The sequence below is a fragment of the Suricata suricatta genome, chromosome 5, assembly GCF_006229205.1.
Source record: "Suricata suricatta isolate VVHF042 chromosome 5, meerkat_22Aug2017_6uvM2_HiC, whole genome shotgun sequence".
Taxonomy (NCBI): domain Eukaryota; kingdom Metazoa; phylum Chordata; class Mammalia; order Carnivora; family Herpestidae; genus Suricata; species Suricata suricatta.
Window position 1 is genome coordinate 31,488,537 of NC_043704.1, and position 21,214 is coordinate 31,509,750.

Sequence of the window (21,214 nt, forward strand, 5' to 3'; positions counted from 1 at the left end):
TTGGCTTCACGCAGGGTAGAATCAAACATGTGCCAGAGAAAGTGAAAATAGCATTTATCGAATAGTGTAAATGAGAGACAGAGAATAGCAGACAATGTGTCTGGTGGACTCTGAAGGAAAGAAGAATGACTTTTGTTGTGACTTGGGGCTAGGGGTTTATATTAAAAAGGGTCCAAGGGTCCAGGAATCCAGGGTAGGGTCCAATCAAAGGCAAATGTCAGGTGAACAATAGATGTTATTCCATAAACTACAGAAGGTGGTGGTATTAATACCAGCATCAGCTGAGGTTTGTTTGAAGCTACTGTCCTGGAACATGTTTGGGATCTGGCTTTTCTTAGGTGATAGCAGGTGTTTGGGGCCTAAGACAAAACTCAAATAATGATTAACTTTCTTGCTTCCCCCTTGAAGTGGGAACAGAGCTTCCTTGGCTTACTCAGAGGCAAAATGTGGAGCAGGAGTGAACGGGGCCCAACAGAAAAACAGCAGAGACGGAATCTTTCTAAAACGGAGTGCCGTCAGCTTCCCTACGTCATTGCTACGATAGTCATGTTTCTTCAGATATTACAACCAAGGGACTCCTTAGCAGAGTAATCGAATTCATAGGTTAAAACTTGATTAGATCTGAATCAGGGAAATTGTGGAGAGAGCATTAGGAAGGAGAAAATTGGGTAGAATAAAGATGGCAAAGTAAACAAAAAAGGAAAATACTGCAGAGCATCTGTGAAAAATTGAAAGAGAAATAAAATTACTGAAAATTAGGGAAAGTAGGGATCCTAAAGATATTGGAAAATGAATTCCTTGAGAAGTCAGTGAAATCCCATTGAAGTCTCTGTGTGGATATATGTCTACACACACACATATATATACACACACATGCAGATATATGTATGTATGTGTGTGTATATGTATCTGTAGCTTAAAAAGATTTGACTAATGTTGATATTATATGATTTTTTTAAACCTAAGAGATAAGTGTGACTTTTACGTTATTTTTTGTGCCAGCAAAAATAATCTTCGGTTTCATAAATTAGAGTAAGATCTTATTGCTTGTCATTACTCCGTAACGTGTTTGAGTGAAGCATCCGAATTCTGCCTACGTTCTGAATTCTGCATCCAAATTTCGTAGTTTGAGATGTGCCATCCCAGGGTGTTATGGGAATCCCCCTAGAGCAGAATAGCCATGTTATGATTTCCATTACATTTAAAGCATTAAGGTGTGCTTTATGAATATGTACCCGAGTACAGGCCTCTCTTTTCAATCACGCTGAGTACCGAGTAATCTGTGGTAATACTCCTTATGGATACTAAGCAGCTTGAAGTCCCAAATGACAAAACCAGGAGAAATTCCATATTTCATTAAAGGAATTGAATAGCAAAAATAAAATTGCTCAATGTATGCATGTGAATTTCTGTCCTGCAGAGCTCAGGCAAGTATCAGTTTGCCCTTCAATTTCATGCAGTCAGCTACAAGAGTCTCAAAACGTGCTTCACTCCATAATGAATAAAATGCAGTTTTTTCCTGGTAAGATATGAAATTAGTGGTCACTGAACATTACCATTGAAAACCCACACGTACGGCTGTTCTATTTAAAGAAGCGCTCATTACTGTTTTTCTGTAACTGTCACAAGCTTTGGAACAGAAAAATGTTGTGTTCCAACAGTACATACTGCCTTCAAAAGGAAATTGAAAGGGTTTAATGTCATTACCCAAGCAATTAGACTTACCAAAATGTGACTGTGTCATGAAATATTTGCCCTATCTTCCCCAAAGACAAGACGGGAACTATAGGAGCTCCTTAAACATGTCAGGAGTTACAGGGGAACTTCTAAATTATTTTGAAAATAGCTATAAACCAAAGAGATTGAATGTGTCCAGGGGCAGTTCCTCTGGAAGAATTGATTTAAGAAACTAAGAACATTTATCTGATGGTGTAAACTAGTCAGAACTGACCTAAGGGATAATAAGTACAATATTAAGTTGAAGGAAAAACTAAAATTCCATTATTGATAAGAAAACATCATTTGAACCCAGAAATAAAACGTAAAAACAGTAGTGATTGTCCAAATCAAGGATGTGACAAGAATTACCTGAGAGAGGTACTTTGCTCAGTTCTTAGAGAAAATAACTAGTGTCCTATGTATAATGGGGACTTCTTTATTTTATTTTGCTGCTTTTGTATCCATACACGTTTTCTAATAAACCTCTTTATATATCATCACTGTAAGATATTACTATTTCTGTCCTAGGGTTTATAAAAGTATAACTAGTTACATTTTCTCCCTCCCCTCCTCTCAATTTTATTTTCATGTAGCAACAATTCTGCTTTAAAAATATGGCTACTGTGACCATTCTACAGAAGATTTTTAAATGTTCTTTGCAACTCCATCGTTACAATATGTTATACACAAAAAGTAACTGATAGTATTAACTGTTCAAAAAATAGAATTCTAATTCACTTACAAATGGCAAGAAAAACAGTGAAAGGAGTAACAGGTCTTTGCTCTAACGACAGCCATCCACAATATTTTGATTCTTTAGTGAGTGGACTTGGACTTAGAGAGTTTTTTAGTTTGAAAATTGCAATTTATCTTGTAAAAATCTGCTATTTAGACAAAGCCATGATCAGTGTAACTTAATTTTCAAAATATTGCTATTCCATACTCCATGAATTATGTATTCTATCTATTCTTCTTTAATAGTTGTTGGTCATTATGTAACAGCTTAGTTTAGCAGGAAGTACCATATCTAAAATAAGAAGTAAGCATCAGAGTGTAAATAGACACTACAATCTATGGCCCACTCTACATACCCTCAAAGAGAATACTCGGTAGCACTTTATATAAGTTCGTTAAATTCTAAAGATCCTCAAGTCAGAGAAACTAGAATTGAATTTCTAACTATGGATAGGTTTGGGATACCTGTTATCCAAAATTTCACTGTCACTTAAAAATGACATAATATTTTTTTCCAAATGATTTTTAAATGCTTGTCAAAGTAACCCAGGAAAGTAGACTTTATGTCACACTTCTAATAGACATTAGAAATATTACTAAACTTGTAATATAATACAAAACTATCTAGCCCCACCTCTCCTCCCATTGCGTGCACGTGCACGCACACACACACACACACACACACACACACTCCTTATCTTTGAACATAGCTACAAGCTTGTTTTATCTTTTCTTCTGGGATTTATTTCCATAATTCTAAATATAGCCTTATTCTACAGCTTTATACATTATTTTGACTTTCTATTTGGAAGATGATTATTTGGCCCATTTATATCCCATTTGCTACCTTCTAACTTCTACTTTCCCTTCTTTCTTTCCTTTAGTATATTGACTTTAGAAACATTGGTTATAGTAAGATTCTAAATTTGAGTGGTTATAACCATGTAAATATGGACTGTGAGTGGAATGTTATACTACTATGATGCCATTTCTTTTGGGGCACTTATTTGTTCTTTGAATTAATAATAAACCATTTTTTCCTTTTACTTATATTTGTCTACCCTGTCAGGAACTCTTGAAATCTCTAACAAAAGGTTTAAAATCTTCTAAATTCTACTTAGCTATTAAGTTTATTTTTGCTACAGCCTTCCTGGAGGCCTCAGACTTCCTGTAAATCTGACTCGGCTGAATGCTTGTTAGATCTCCTCCAGAATTTCATCCTGATACTTACTTCCCCTTTTCTCTCATGCTGGATTTTCTGTTTGTTGCATCCTATATTTGTTTCTTTCCTGGGTAATTCCAATATCAGAATAGTGTTTCTCTCCTGCTTTCCTCTTGAATGGAGCATAGAGTAAAGTTCAGGGTAAAAAGCATGTATTCTATCTGAAACATAACTGATACTTTGGCTGGTTATAAAATCTAATTAAAAAAAAAAAAAAAACTTTGCCCAGAACATTAAGTGGAGTCTTCCCTCTAAAATTATTCAACTTCTACTGTTGCTTTCAGAAGTCTACTGTGCTTCTGACTCCTATGTGATCAGTTTCCTTCCTTCCTTCTTTCCTTCTTTCCTCCATCCCTCCCTCTCTCTCTCTCTCTTTCTTTTTCTCTTTCCAGTTTTAGTGTTATATCATTATTCCAGTGTTCTAAAATGTTTCAATACTATACCTTGGTTTGGCACTTGTTTTCCTTTACTGGATGGACACTTGGTGAACAATTTCAGTCTGAAAACTACTAAACAAGTCGGTGAATTATTGTCTCCCATCATTTTAATTCAGTTTATATGTCAAAAGTGAATTTATTAATTAGGTGTGAAACCTCCCAGGTCTTTCTTTTCTCATTCTTCCTCATTTATCATATTCTGTTCTTGTTTCATAGATAGTTTAAATTGTCTTGCATCGCAGGATTTTAATAACTCTTATGTTTTCAAATAAAATTTTCTTGTGATGCTTCTTGTTTTATTTTTCCTGACTTCCTCCCCACCTCCTTCCCTGCCTTGTTCAGTCTTTTACACTGGAGGCCTTTTTCAAATGGTAGGCGATATTCTACTGTTCATTCATATTTGATTGTTGATCACTAAAAAGACTAGTGGAAACTCTGTGTCAACTGATGGTTTTCACCGTAGGAGAATCAGATTGAGAACTAGCCATTTCATTGGTGATGAGGACAGAATTTAGGGCTGGTGATGTTGATTTTCAGTTATTAGATTAGAGATTATAGGTCGTGGCCTGACTGTATTCAAGATACCAGTAGACAAAACTATGAGAGAAAATGTTTGAGAGCCAAACCACAGGAAATATCTAAGTATTTTTGATATCCTGTGGCCTTCACTTAAGAATTCCAAATATAAGGCATTATTAAAATCAAGACTATTATTGAAAGTTATCTTTTAAATAATATTTAATAATATTAAATAATATATTTTAAATAATAATATTTGCAAACTTCAAAACAGCAAAATGTTTTTTATTCATTTTCTCATTTCACAAACATCTTGAGCACATTGTGCCAAGGCATGTGCCAAGCCCTGTTTAAATGATTTAATATAGTAGCAAGATGAATAGACAAATTCCCTGCTTTCAGTGGAACTTTGCATCACATTATCAGCAATAACATGAAACTTTGCCTCTAAAATATGGTGAGAGAAGCATTTTTCCCCCTCTGAAAACACTTACCTGTGTCTGTCTTAACTTCACAGGATGACTTCTCTCAGACAAAGAAAATTCTTGGCAAGAAAAACATTAACCAGCCAGGATTTATTTAATCACACTCAGACTGATCATTATCATCCAGTCTGTTTTGGAAGGGCACAATAATTCACATTCAATGGCTATCATAACCCTGTCCCCTATGCACACCCAGTTCGGTAAAAAGATACATACTCCAGTATATTCCAGGGCTAGCCATCTGACTTCCCAGGTCAATAGACACTATAGGTTGGCAAGTGCTTCTGGGTTAGCTGAAGTTAAGATAAGGTTTACAAGCAGCAGAGATCTCTATGTCCTTTTATTGCATACCTTTGGTCTTATAGGACCTAAAGGACTTACCTCTGTAATTATTGCTATAACACCACTTTCATAATGTCAAGCAAAGTTTATTTTAAAAACTCTTAAGATTACTCTAGTAATAGCTGTCATGACACAGACATTGCCAATTTTACAGCCATATTCAATGCAGTCGAAAAGAGAAATTTGTTCACTGGGGATTTAATTTCCTTCTGGTAGCATATAAATAAGAAACTTAAGAGATATTATGCAACCCCATTTCAGATTTATTGTAATTTTTATTAAGTTGAACATTTTGTTTTCTGAGCATTATTGACATAACTACAGTGAGAGTTGGCATTTGATTTTATTATAGCCACACACAGTTGGAATTTCCAGGATGCCAATTTAAAACTAAATTGACCTTACTCCTTGAGAGCTGTATTTTACATAGTACCACATTGCCAAACAACACAACTGTCTCCAGAGAGATTAACCTTGTAAGCAAGTTATGCAGGTGATTCAAATCCAGTTAATCTCACATAAAAAAAAATGTTAATTGCATTGGCAAAGACATTGCCTCTGATCACTCCATGGCTCTATAATTAGGGATCAGGCCATTCAGAGGGACTCTAATCTAATTGATAAGCAGTCGGGAAACAGCCCTTGAGATTTCTCCTTGTTTTTCAATATGTGATCAGACATAAGGTGATAACATGGAAACATCAGTGATCTTATTTTACATGCCTCAAAATTAATTTTGCTCATTATTTAGTAGTAGTTCAGGGCGTTTCATATATATTTATTTGAATTGTGCAAAGTTTCATGGGTACAAACTCCTGGGGCATTAATGGGTATTGAATGGGATTACTTACCAACTTACCTTCTAATCCTCAGAACTTTACATTTATTTGCCAATCATTTTGACACAGAACAGTAAACCTCAAGACATTTCCTTGTAATTTTTGTAATTTGTGTCTGTAAGCACGTCTTTATGTTTGGCTTATAATAACAGTAGTCACTGCAAAGGCAAAGCCTTTATGAATATGTTTTCTGCCTGTACAGCTTATTTAGTCTTCAATATTCATGTTTATGATTCTCAGATTTTTTGGAAATAAAGTCTAGTTGAGGAAACCGGACAATTATTCTTACAAAAAATGTATTTCCATTTGAATAAATGTCAGGCAAACCTACAGTTTTTAAAATACCATTTTTTGTAAGCAGTTAAATTGAAGTAGAAGGTGATTTTATTATAATTAGCAGAAAACAATTGGAATAATGAATAATAAAATTTATGGAAAATAACTGGATGGACAGTATGGAAATTCCCAGAATAATACTTTAAAAGTTGTAACCAGACCTCAGTGTATCAGTAAATGTCAATGTCACTTCGTTGGAAGGTACAACCTAAGTCACTGAAGTATAAAACCCATCTTGATGTGTCCTATATGTGCAAATGACTTTTATTGGCATTGTCTCTTTTTTCTCTTTCCTGTCAATTGAATTACATTTTCCATCATGAGACAATTCTAGGCTTCCAAAAATTCTATACCACGTACTCTCCTGTGGTTATCTAGTTGCTAGGCAACTAGACTCTGCTTGAGGGCAGAAGGGAATAGAAAAAGTTCATTGCGAAGTCGTCCACCCCTGCTGAGTTCATCAGAACAGCAGCGGGGGGTCCTATATCTTCCTTCTTCTTGAATTATGAATCAGGTGCCTCCATGAGTCTCCCTACAAAACAGTGGGGCTTAGAACATGTATGAAAGTCATAAAACCCTCAAGGATCCTGATGGTGTCCCCTGGATACAGAGACAACTTTAGTTTTAGTAACTATAGTTTCAGAATAAGTCTAATGTAAAGTTTATCCTTTGGATTAACTATACTCATATGTTGCAATTTTGTGACACGTAGTATGTTAAAGAAAACATAGAAAAACTATTTCCTGAAAATATTCATGTGTATTTTAATGGAACCAGTCTCACATACTATTATACAATTTATTTTATAGTTACCATCAAGTTATGAAAGATTTTCATGTTAGATAGATAGATGGATAGATAGAAATAGCTTTAACATTCCAATGACTTACTGATTTTTGCAGTGTATGAATTTGTCACATTTTTTTCCTAAAAGTATCCATTTTCTAATACTGCCAGCATTGCTGCATTGATCCCCTGTAGTTCTTATTTTTTGTTGCAGTTATCAGTTATCAAAATCCTTATTCTGTTCTCCAATACTCACACTTTCCTATCTTTTCCTTATTGATTACTAATGTCGGCATGTCCATCTTCCTGATTTTAATAAGCATGACTTTAGCATTACTTTTAAAATTTATTTATTTGTTTTGAGAAAGACAAGAAAGAGTGTGAGTGGTGTAGGGATAGAGAAAGAGGGAGAGAATCTCAGGCACGCTCCATACTATTAGCACAGAGCCCATGTGGGACTTGAATTCACAAAACTATGAGACCATGACCTGAGATGAAATCAACAGTCCAACACTTAACGGACTGAGCTACTCAGGCGCCCCTAGCACACTACTTTTAAAAAGAAGTTTTGATTTAATTTCTGATACTCACACTTTGCTTAAGAAGTTTCCTCTGGTTCTTTTTTTTTTCATTTGTTTTTTTTTTAATTCAAGAGCTTTTCTATATCTAGATATGATCATGTTTATTTTTTTCCCTTTCTATTTTGTAATTAGCCTCCTTTATCGTGTTAATTAAGAGTGTGTTTAACTTCAAGTAACAGAAACCTGATCAGCAATGGCTTAAGCATAAGGTGTTCATTTTTCTCATGTCTAGCATTTCTGTGATGAAAAGATCTATACACACATACACATACACACCCCATATCCTTGCTTTACCTGCCAATCTGTGCCAATCTGCTAAATGGAAACTTAGGAATCTTTCTAGACCTTTCTTCTTCAACATCTACTTCTGATTGATCACCCACTTTTGATATCTCTTCATTCTGCCCCTTTTCCATATCCATAGAACTGCTGTGTCAGTCGAAGCTAAAGTAATTTCTTACAAAATCCATTTAACCTAATTCACTGCTTCATGTTTCTCTTCCAGTTTATCTTTCACAGATCTGCCAACACAGTCTTTTTCACATGTTTATTTAAGATGTTGCCTCTTTACTTAAAATACTTCAGCATCTCTCTGTCACTCTCAGGGCAAAGCTCACATTCCTTGACATGACCTGCAAGTCCCTTCATGGTCTTGCCATTCACTGTCTGACTGGCGTCATCTCCTACCATTCATTTTTTTTTTCTTTTATGTTAACTTTTAAATTTTTTTCTAAATATTTATTTTTGAGAGAGAGAGAGTGCAAGCAGGGAAGGGGCAGAGAGGGAGACACAGAATCTGAGGCAGACTCCAGGCTCAGAGCTGTCAGCACAGAGCCCAACGTGAGGCTTGAACTCACCAACTGTGAGATCATGCCCTGAGCTGAAATTGAATGCTTAACCAACTGAGCCACCCAGGTGCCCCATCCCACAACTTTTCTGATAAAACCAAGCTGCTGGCTCTTCACCAGCTCAAAGCCTGATGTAGGAAAAGCTGTGTTAATTGTGCTAAATAAAAGAGTGGAGGAGGGAATGACTCCTGTCCAAATACTAGGTTGTAGTACAACACACCCATTAAAATCAAAGAGGGCAGGAAGAGTCCACTGACAGATCATTTCTCAGTCTCAAGTGATATCAACAATGGCTTAGCTCTCTTTTAACATTGAGGAGATTGCAGTTTTTGGGTGAACTGGATGAATATCTCTAAGCGATTGCAAAGAAAAAAGTCTGTCCTGCTTTCTGTGCCAATGATTCATTTTTGCTACTAACATTCTAAGCACTCATACGAAGACACTGTACTGATCTTGTTGCCTTTGCTACCAGAAACAGTAGCTCACTACCAACTAGCCAGCACTAAAATAGTTGTTTGGGGCATGTAGTGACCAGGGTTTAAAAGAATAACACTAAATCACTGCATCAAACATGCAGATTTACTCTATCTTTGGGCAGGGGGTGAGATGGGGAACACTTAGCTGTTAATTGATTCTGACTACCTAAAATCTAATTAGGAGCAACTTTTTTTTCCCCTTCCAAGTTTTTATGGATTATTTCTAAATTCTTCATTAAAAAACCTCCCCGTAGAAAGTTCTATTTGCCAGTTTTATGGCATGGGATTTGGGGGGCTCAGAGTGCAGATACTTAATATTTAATATGCAGATCTCTGTTTTAGGGAAAATTTTGATCCCTACTGTCAACTTCACTGTGGAGAGATGGAATTGTCTTCCATCTGAATGCCAGTGATTCTTGGCTTTAATGCAATAAAATATGTCTATTGCAACCTACACATTTATTTTATATAGATCTTATTTAGTCAATAAAATTATGTACTTCTATCCTATACTCTTAATATATACTACTTGAAGTGATTTATTTTCTCTAAGGATTTTTTGCTAAATATGTTTCAATTTTTGTGCCACTATTGACATTTTTAAATTAGGTTTGAAACTAAAGTCTTAAGTGACTATGTATGACCATATGGCCAGATAAATTGTGTCAATTCCCAATGGATTTCATTTTTATTTTCCTTGACTTTTCTTTCTACTTCAATAAGTAGAACTATTGGACTGGCTATGATTTGGAGACATGTGCTAATGAAATCTTAAATGGCAGTGTTTCCTGTATCAGATCATTATCGAAAAGGAAAGAAACTAGACAAGAAATTCAGGTGTTTAGAAATTTGTAAAACTACTGTTTGTTTTATATGTCTCTTAGATGGTAAGATTTTCATGGAGAGGGATTTATTTTTTCCTAGCTTTATGTAGGAGTGGAAAAATGCAGATTAAGGGTGATAGGTGCAAATTAACAACAAAACATCAAGGATAGGAAAACTAAACCTGAACACTAGAGAAATAAAGAAACATAAAAGTTAAGTAAAGAAAAAAATGGGTAAATATCTGAAACACTGAGGAGAAGATCATTGAAGTGGCCTAAGAAAATTATGTATGATAATAAATTGTTTACAATATTTAATAATAATCATGTTTTTTGTTTAAGAAAACAATCAGATTGACAGCTTTTTTAAGAAAAAAATAAATCAGATTGATAGCTTTCCATACATGAGGTGAAACCATACATGGGAGTATTGAGTCCTTGTGAAATGATAGCTTAAGTGGGAAAATTTAGATAATACTATGAGAGCACAACATTTTGTGTGTATTTTCTCTAGCGTTCTTTTTTGTTTCATTTTTATCTTATTTCCAGTTAGTTAATGCTACTATTCCTGATGAAACATTAATATTAGTTTCCTTTTTGATATTTTCCATCAGTTTCAACTTTTAATTTTCCCACTCAGCCACTGTGGTAGATTAAAGTAATCATTTTCATCTCTTTCCATGGTTCTTTGGAATTCACTGCTTAGATTTTTTATGATAGGATTTTACATAGTTTGAGAATCAATTTTCTTCCCAAAAGATTAAATGATCTTATATACAAACCATAGCTACTTTTGTGTTCCAAAAGATTTTATTTTATTCAATTGCATTGGATTAATAAGGTCTTATCAAGATATAGTTGAGATACTGAGTTTTTTCTATAGTGTACTTAAAACATGCACAACACTGATTTCATTTTACCATTGTTGCTTTTTTTTTCTCTCTCTAAGAACGACCCACATTTCTCAGGAGGCCAATTAACCAGGTGGTGCTGGAGGAAGAAGCTGTAGAGTTTCGTTGTCAGGTCCAGGGAGATCCTCAACCAACTGTGCGATGGAAAAAGGATGATGCAGACTTGCCAAGAGGAAGGTAAGAATATCGTACAGACAGAAAATTGTTAGATAGCCACTGAATAATTAGAAGAGATAAAAAAGACATTCCTGATTGTACCATCAGACATTCATATTTTGATATATTATTTCCAGACATTCATTTTTTACATATGTAAGCCATATACTTGCTGTTTAATAAACTGAAGTCCTACAAGCTTTTGATCACTTTTGTTGAGTTTTCACATAAATGCCTGATGCTCCACTCCATCTGCTGTCCCCAAATATCAAAGATTCCTGAGGTGGCCCCTCCTAGGTTTGCCGTTCTGCTTCTAGTGAACTCTTGACTATCTATCCTAATTCCTCCAACTCCTGCTCTGTTGCCATGATCCTTCAGCCCACCTTGGATGCTGTCTGCCTCCCCAGTGATGTTCAGAGCATCAGTTTCCAAAGGCTGCTGAGTGTAGCTGACTTTCAGGTCTGGAGTAAAGGACAGGTTTTGTGTAACATGACACTGGAAAGGCTGCAAGGATGGATAGCACCATCCTCATAGGGAATTTCTCACTTAGGGACTCCCTGTCACTTTCTCACTTTCCATCTCTTCATGGAGACCTTTTCCTCTGTCTACTCTTCCTATCACCAAACCCCTTAACTTAGTCACTCAGCTTTCTAAGGTAAGTCCAGACATGCTTGTTATCCTCTTATAAAAATACATTTAACGGTTTTGCTGTTTAAATTTTTCCAAGACCTTGCCCTTTATGACCAAATAAATCATTCAAGTGTCCCCCCCCCCACCCCATATAATGAGCAAGTCTAGCGTTAAGATTAGTTTTGCCTTCCTCCTAATGTTACCTTCTGAAACTATGGCCATCAAACCTACTACAATCATCATCTGAATGAGATTTGACATCCTGCCTTTTTTGTAATTTTTTTTCTAAAAAATTTGGTTTCATTCAACTGACTGAAATTAAACATGCTTTCACAGACATTAGTTGCTTTTTATCTGCTTTCACAAGCAACTGCTGTACTTTCCTGAATTTATGTATTCATTTCAAAATCTTGATTTATTTATGCCTAAGTCTCTGATACTATATTTTCTAAAGTCACATGATGAACAGCACTGGCCTCAAATGGATCAAACATTTTTAATAGTCAATGAGACATTCTTTGCAATCTATAAAAAAGAAACAAGTAAACATTTTCATCCGGTTAACCTTTTAGCCTGTACTGTAAGGAAAGTTACCTGTATGTCACTTTGCTGTTAGACATCTAGTTTTAACCGACTGAGCCACCCAGGTGTTAGACGTCTAGTTTTAAGGAAGAGTTGTTACCAGGGGTTGTGAATATGAGGTTCCTTAAGTCTTCTCAGTGGAGAAGTAGGTTAAGATGCAAGAAGAGTTTATGGGGCTGAAGGCAGTTAATATGTAATTTTAAAATGTTGATATGCGATTGAGAGATGAATTATACATAAAATTTAGCCTATGTGGAAAAGGTTAATTTTCAATAATTGGGAGTAAATAAGCTTGTTCATTAAACAAACAAAAAACCTTTTTATTTTATTTATTTTTTTAATTTTCTTAAAGTTTTCATTTATTTTTGAAAGAGAGAGAGAAAGAGCTTGAGCAGGGGAGGGTGAGAGAGAGAGAGAGGGAGACACAGAATCCGAAGACAGGCTCCAGGCTCTGAGCTGTCAGCACAGAGCCCGACATGGGGCTCAAACCCACGAGCCGTGAGATCATGACCTGAGCCAAAGTCAGAAGCCTAACCAACTGAGCCACCCAGGTGCCCCCCAAAATTTGTATTTTAGAATATTTTTGGAATTATAGAAAAGTTACAAAGATAATATGGAGAATTTTCATATATCTGATAGTTTTCCCTATTAACATTTTACATTACTAGGAAGCATTTATTACTCCAAATGAACAAATGGTAATACATAATGTTTATAGTTTATACATCATTTGAATTTCATCAGTTTTTTCATTAATGTCTTCCTTCTGGTCCAGGATCCAACTGAGACTATCCATTTAGTTGGATATTATGGAATATTGCATTTGCCTATCATTTTCCCCAGTCTTTCATTGTTTTTATGACCTTGCCAGCCTTAAGGGCTACCGGCCAGGTACCCAAACTGGGATTTGTTGCATGTTTTCTCATGGCTACATTGGATTTGTGGGGTGTTAGCAAGAAAGCCACAGAGAATGCCCTTTTTGACACGTGATGTCAGAGGTTAATGATGTCTATATAACATCCCTCATGATTCTGCCATTTCAAATCATTAAACAAGATCCAGTTCACAAAAGTTTCAAAAATAGAAAGTGGTAAGGGTGTGTTGCATTTTAATGGCTCTATGTCTTTGAATTGAGATAAAATAAAACTAAATTAAGCCCAGTTTAATTTGTTCCCAGATTTCTCAAGTGTTAGGTCATAAGCCTGACACCTTTAGTTGCTATCATATTCTCCAATCTTACCAAATTCATTTGCTTCAAAGTTCAAATAATTCATAAAAATCAAACAAAACCATTAATACTGCATGTTTAGAATGGATGATAATAACACCTCTAAAGACAAAATTAAGATTTTGAGAAATCTTACTTCCATTAACTTTCCTTAAAACATTTTCATAGGTTTCTAGCTTCTTTATTCTTCTATTACTGGCATTATAGTGCTTTCTGTGACCAGCTAAATATTTTTAAAGTATTAAGCAAATGGAAATGCTGTATCAGCTTTAAATGGTATGTTTGAAAGGCTTAAAGTAAGGATCAGTGGGATATAGAAATTGAGGTCAATGTTTTTATCATGATAGAAGCCATGTACTATTTCATGATTTCCCAATCTTTAAGTGGTATTTCAAAGAAGCTTATTCATTCTTAGATTTGTATGCATTAACATAAGCTTACTTATGCATAATAAGGGGGAAATAGACCTCTTTACTTGGTGAGGAATAACAGTAATGACTTTTAACCAACCATAGCCTAAATCAACAACATTGATTCTATTACATTATTTGAGTCTCAGACTAGGGAGATGCCCATTGTTCTTGTGGAAGCAATTGTGTGAAGTGGTGTGGAGGGTGACATTTCTTTGGCTTGACATTTAATGCAATTTAAAATTGTGGTTCATGCTTAACACATTTATAGTAAAGGTTTGTAGGACAGCTGCATAGCCTGTAATTACTATGTAAGTAATATGTGACTATTTTTCTTTTGGAGACAAGAAAAGCTTTTCAATTCAAGTTTAAATTTATGAAATGCTGTGATAGCTATTTAAACCTTCAGAAGATATCTGTGCCAAACTTGCAGTAACCAGAGATGAATTAAGGGAATGGGTTTTTTTTCCCTTTACTGGGAAAATATATTTTTAGTAGTACTCATATACCTCTTTCTTTGATTTAGTCTTTAAACTTCTGACCTTTCTCAGTATTTATCTTTAATAAAATTAAAATGTACCCTTGGTGAGTTGTATTAAAAATATTTTTTTGATTAGATGAGTGTTTTGATGAAGTGGGAAAAGTAGCATTTCCTAAAGCTGGCAAACCCTAATGCCCAACCAGGGAGAAGTTGTTTATTTGACTATTTTCCTATAACAAACAGACAAATTAGGAAGGAGACTTTATTTTATACATGCTAGTATCAAAATGTTAATTGCTTGCAGAAACTTCTGAAGATACTACTATTTTACAAATGAAGGTTCTAGGAAGTAAAAAGAAGTCACTGCTTTTGTTTGTGACTGTGTCAAGTATCGATATCATTTTTTTCCAGAGTGTCTCATTATATATATGCTCAAATGAAAGAACACCAACTCATATTAGGGACAACAATTCTACACATTAATATGAAAATGAAGTGGGTGGAGGGAACAAAATGGGAGATAAGGGAAAGGGGAAAGACATTTTTTTTGTTTATAATGATTATTTACTTTAAAGTTTATTTATTTTTGAGAGAGGGAGGGAGGAAGAGAAGGAGAGGGAGAGAGAGAGGGAGAGGGAAAGGGAGAGGGAGAGAGAGAGAACAAGCAGGGGAGGGGCAGAGAGAAAGACAGAATGAAAGAAAATCCCAAGCAGGCTCTGTGCTCTGCTCTCAGCCTGGTGCAGGGCTTGATCTCATGACCCTGAGATCATGATCTTCCTTGCAATCAAGAGTTGGACATTTAATTGACTGAGCTACCCAGGTGCCAGTATAATGAATATGTTTTCTTAAATGCAGGTTTTGTTAAAGCATAATTTAAATTGTTAAAGGTGCACTTTCAGATTTACCTACTTCTATTAATTGCCTCCTAGATTTTTAATGTCCATTAGTCTATAAAAAATTATACTTAAACAAAATAGATATACTGTTACTGATTGTTTATTCTTTATTTTATGTTAACCAGATGAGTGATGTAAAAAAGTATTTACATACTGAATAATACATTAAAGAAACTCAGGTCTAAAATAATCCTAATTTCTTCTTTGGATAGTACATCTTTTTGCAGGCAAACCTAGACCTTTTTTGCAATTAATTCTCTCTTGATGACCAGATACCTTCACTACATCTTCCCATAAAGTGGTTCATGTAGTAAAAGTTGCAAAAGTTCCCAGTATTTATAATACTGTGATGATATTTCATCTGTGCTATGACCCCATCTTACCGTAGGAATATTATATATATTTGTTATACCAAAATAAAAAATAAATGTAATATATATACACATATATGTATGCTGAAGCTTTATGAAAAATACTGTTCTAATGTAAAATGAAACAGAACATCATAAATGCACAATGATATAAATACAAATTGAATTCAAATATACCAACACTGCAATATTCTGTCCAATCTAATATTAGTGTGAAGAATAAAAATATCCTTTCTCAGAAATTAATTAAGAAGTAGTGTGATTAATCTAATTGTAATTTCTTATATGGGCTTGTCGGTATAGATTGTGTTTCAGTTCATTATTCCTAGTATTTTAAAGAATTATAAATGGGAGATTTAGCTTCCTTTACTATTCACAACATTTTTAGTTATATCACTATATGGTTAGCTCTGTGATTTTTAATTTCATTTTTATTTATTTTCTGAACCGACTCTAAAGTGACACTAACTTTTTAAATAAAGATCTAGATTACAGAAAGGAAAGTTCATAATAGCTTGTCAGAGCAAAAAGGAAATAAAATATGCCATTTACATTCTTATGTATGCCTGCAAATTCTAAATGTGGTTGATGGCTTGCACATAGTAGATATAATTCATGAATCTTTCATAAAAATAGAACAAGGATGAGGGAATAAGAGTTGAAGATAGATGGTGGAGAATTCTATCAGTTTTCCTGAAGCCGCTGACAAATTCCTTTCTCTGAAGTGCAAGTCTATTTTAAGAGAGATTTCTTAGAGTTCTTAGTTCCATGAAATGTGAGATTCACATAAATACATGAATCCTTAAGAAAAGGAACTGAATAGAACCACTTGTAATTCCCTTTTTTTGTGGCTTTTTTTTTACACTAAGTGGCTCTTTTCACTTGGCCCTGGAAAATGTTCTTATATTAATTGTTTTGAAGCTCCATTGTTTAGAGAATGTGCTTCTGGGATGCGGAGATGCTGAACAGGTGCTCCGCCACCCTGCTGAGGAGACGGCCTTCTTCACATACAGCATGTGCTTCAAGGACATGTGGTAATTTGGGCTCCTGACAAATAACCGCGCTGATTGGTAGGCTGGTCAAGATTGGTCAATTAAAAAAAAAATTAAGAACAGAAAGAACTGAGAGCAGGAGAAAAACAATGTATAGAAACATTGTATGTGACATCTGAAAAGTGAATTGGTCCCTAAGACTCAGAAATATAAAGACATGCATTAATGAATGCTCTATGATGTTTCCAGCTATACAGATGCCTTAGCCATTTCTGACTGGAAAAAAAATAGAACTACATGGATAATTACAGGGAGATCTTTTAACGTAGCTACAAATAACATGAAGACTATTGAGGCCATCATCAGAGATGTTAAACTTCAGGCTTGTTCTGACACTGTTCAGTCATTTAATCAGTGTAGTTATACTCATATGTTCTGGAAATGGTATTTGACAGGTTTCTCTACCACGAACTAGAAGTGTGACCTTGAAGAAGATATTTAAACTCCTTGTGTTTTATATTCTGAAGAAATGGACCAGCAATGCAGTGGGACTAATGACTAACCTACACTTTGACTTATTTGTACAGGGTGAATAATTATGTCATCTATTCTAACTCAAAGGGTGATTAAAATGATATAAGTCATCCAAAGCACTGTAAATACTATACACTGGTTACACATAACAAGTGCTCCAGTTTTATAAACACAGCTGGTTGGTGGCATTTATTAGCTATATAGAAAACTACAAGGAAAATATAGTAAAGGTGAAAAATATAGAGTATACAATTTCTACAGATACTCAATTTTTTTGGCCAATTGATTTCTATAGAAACATAAAATCTTACTGATTTAATAGATAGCACTTTTGCTTTTAAAATCATATAGATTTATTTGTAAATTTTCCCAGCCAGTTTGCCAAACCTGAAAGTTACCCCAATTTTTCTACCTCACAAAGATTGTACATGGTCCATGTATTTTACTCTAGCCCCAGCACAATAAGATGTCTGCGTTGGGACTTTCAAATTTCACATATTATGTCATATTATTTGTGTGCTGATAATAAAAATAATCACTTGTGTAAGAAGATTATATAACAATAAGAACAAGTAATTTTGAAAGACTTACTCTTTGCCATGTGCTTTTGCTTTGCAAATGTTAATGACACTAGTTTAAATTTTTTTCTGTCTTTTTTTTTTTTTTTGAGAGACAGACACAGAGAGTGATCATGGAAGGGACAGAGAGGGAGGGAGACACAGAATCTGAAGCAGGCTTCAGCCTCTGAGCTGTCAGCACAGAGCCCAGTGTGGGGCTTGAACCCACAGACTGAGATCATGACCTGAGCTGAAGTTGGACACGAAGGCACCCCTAATGACACTAGTTTCAATAGTATTCTAGAATAATATGAGTCTTCATTTGAGAGTTCTAGAATCAGAAGCGTAAATAACTTGCTTCCAAAGTCACACATTAATACATGTTAGAGCTAGGACTTGATTTAGAATCTGTCCAGCCTAAAACATGTATTTTAAACTAATGGGCTTTGTAATTATGTGATTATTAATTGTTTATGGACTGTGTCACTGACAAATTTTGTATCTGATAAAATTTTAGCTAATCAGTTAGAAACACAATATTATGAATAACTTTATAGGAATGTTAAATGTAATTTTCAGACCAATTTCATAAGCCACACATAAAGTATCTTCGTGTTTTGAAAATCTATATTTGGACCATGTCAAGATTACCTTGTTGACAGCTGAAGATATAGATTTTGTTTACAAACAGGATTAATTAGCAATGTTCAAAGGGATGCCAAAATGGTACTTTCTCTGTGTTTTCATCAAATAGGTGCTAATAGTTGCTATTAACACAAAACTAATTGCCACCTAGGTTGAAGAGTGCAAGTTACCTCATCCTGTGACCACATCGGCCCATCTGTTGAGAATCTCAGCTCAGGGACAATGCAGGAACTGGCATCCAATTTGGGTTCTGGCCAGTGGTCAACTAACAAGCTGGGGCACACTTGGAATATGAAATGCCTTGACGTCAAAGATGTCCACTAACTGGCAGCTCATGTGTTGTGTCAAGACAGAGCCAAGACCAGGTGCCAGTTTGCAGAGCAAAAGGATATGCCTGAGTGCCACCTGTCATTGGCACATGGGTGTTGTCCAACATAGGAGCCAGGGCAGGTTTGTTTCTTCCATCAAAGTGTGGCACGTTGGAGAATTCCCTAGGCAGAGGTCAGGACTAGGGCAACATTTTACTCATCCCAAATCATAGGACAAGCCAAAGGGTTACCAAGAGATAGTCATTCTATCAACCCACAAGTGGATATATTGGATATCTACCATTGGAGACACACTAGATTCTTACCTCAACTATACACAAAATATAGAAAGGAGAAAGTTGGAGCACCTAGTGGTGGCTCAGTCAGTTGAGCATCTAACTCTTGGTTTCAGCTCAGGTCATGATCTTGAGGTTGTGAGAACAAACCCCACATTGGGATCAATGTCAACAGTGTAGAACTTGCTTAGGATTCTCTATCTCCCCACCTCCTCTCTCAAAATAAATTAAAAAGGAAAGGAGGGTGCCTGGGTCGCTCAGTTGGTTAAGCATCTGACTCTTGGTTTTGACTCATGGTAATGATCTCATGCTTTGTGAGTTTGAGTCTTGCGTTGGGCTCCATGCTGACATCATGGAGCCTGCTTAGGATTCTCTCCCTCTCTCTTTCTCTGCCCCTCTCCAGCTCTCTCTTTCTCTCTCAATAAATAAATAAATAAAGTTAAAATATTTTTAAATAAAAAATAGAAAGTTATTTAATTGACTATATTAACACAAAGCCTTGCCTTCATATGATGATTTGTGGTTCAAATCACTTAGATTGATTTTTGCTGTTGCTGTTCTTAATAAGTTGTAATTGCAATGTGGGCCTACAAGGTAAAGTTGAATTTGAGAGATTAACAATCTTATCCCAGCTCTGCCAAAATTCATCATGCTGTTTTAAATAATTAACATAATATGTTGAGTACTAGAGTCTACACCTGCAAATGTGTAAGTTGTATTTGATGGCTTCTGTGGTGCCTTTAAATTCTGAAATGGTGTGATTCTGTGAATGGCAGTAACTCAAAACACTTTAAAAAGGTATATCACATTTTTATAGGAGGAATAAAAACCCAGAAATTTGAAATGGATAGGCCTAATGAAGAAAAGCAAAGTTACTCATATAACCACTTATCACTGACAACTATTTTTTTAATGTTTTGCATATATGCTGTCAGATTTTTATGTATATATGGACATTTTTTAATTTAAAATTGCCTTTGAGCCTGAGTGCTAATTTAGTTTATTTTTTAAATAGGAAATGTCTAACAGAATTGTTTTAAATTTTGTTTTAGTGAGCTGTGGGAAATGATAATTTTTTTAAATTAGGCAAACTTATTTATTTGATACAATATAATGGATTATATAGGACTGATAAGTGCCATTATGATAAACATCTTCTTTTAATATGTCCCTGTATTCTTCTTAACACTGTATCTGGAAATAAAAATGAAGTCACTGGAAATACAAATGAAGCTAAGAAATGCTTGCTGAGAGAATTAAATAGGATAGGCATAAAAATCTAGAACTATGAACTTTTCTAGAGCATGATAATGTAATTCCTCTTTTCATTTGCATTGTCTAATGACACTTAGGCAATGGTTAAAAGAGCATTATTTTATATTTTCTTAATAATATTTGCTTATTAACAGTTCCATAGGCAGTTATGAGTTGGCTGAAAAGACTGATTTCTAAAGATTTTTTAGATTTATTTATTTATTTGTTTATTTTTGAGAGAGAGAGACAGACAGAGGCAGAGAAAGAGAAAGCAAACACATATGTTGGGAGGAGCATTGAAAGAGGGAGGGAGAGAACCCCAAGCACGTTCCACAATATCAGCACAGAACCTAATGCAGGGCTCGATCTCACAAACTGTGAGATCATGACCTGAGCCCAAATCAAGAGTCAGCTTAACCAACTGAGCCACCCAGGCACCCCAGACAGGAATGAGTCTTTTTTGACTTTGTATTTCCTCAAGTTTAGGGCTGTCATCATCATCATCATATTATTATCATAATCATTAGTATTCTTTCTTATAATGGTCCTTCTGGAAACCTTATTATTCAACCCAATTATTTTAATCAACTGGTATGAATGAAAGAGGAAAAACCTTGAGACCTAGTATTGTGATAACATGATGAATGAGAGCTATGTCTTTCTTAGTGTGTGAAGGAGATACAATTGTCAAAGAGACATACTCTACTCCACAGAATAGGATCAATTATTACAGAAATCTACTAGAGTTGGTGCATAGCATCAACTCATTGGAGCTTCATTCTCAAAGGACATATTTAGGCATGGGGGCTGTTAT

The 21,214-nt window shown here is 35.0% G+C and overlaps 1 protein-coding gene across 1 annotated transcript in view; it reads left to right on the plus strand.

Moving 5' to 3' along the window:
* The window catches only part of ROBO2 (roundabout guidance receptor 2), a 591,892-nt gene that overhangs the window by 416,313 nt on the left and 154,365 nt on the right, over nt 1–21,214 (plus strand). The window contains exon 5 of the mRNA XM_029939142.1: nt 11,099–11,237. Within this exon, the coding sequence (XP_029795002.1) occupies nt 11,099–11,237 (139 nt within the window). The remainder of the gene's footprint in view (nt 1–11,098; nt 11,238–21,214) is intronic.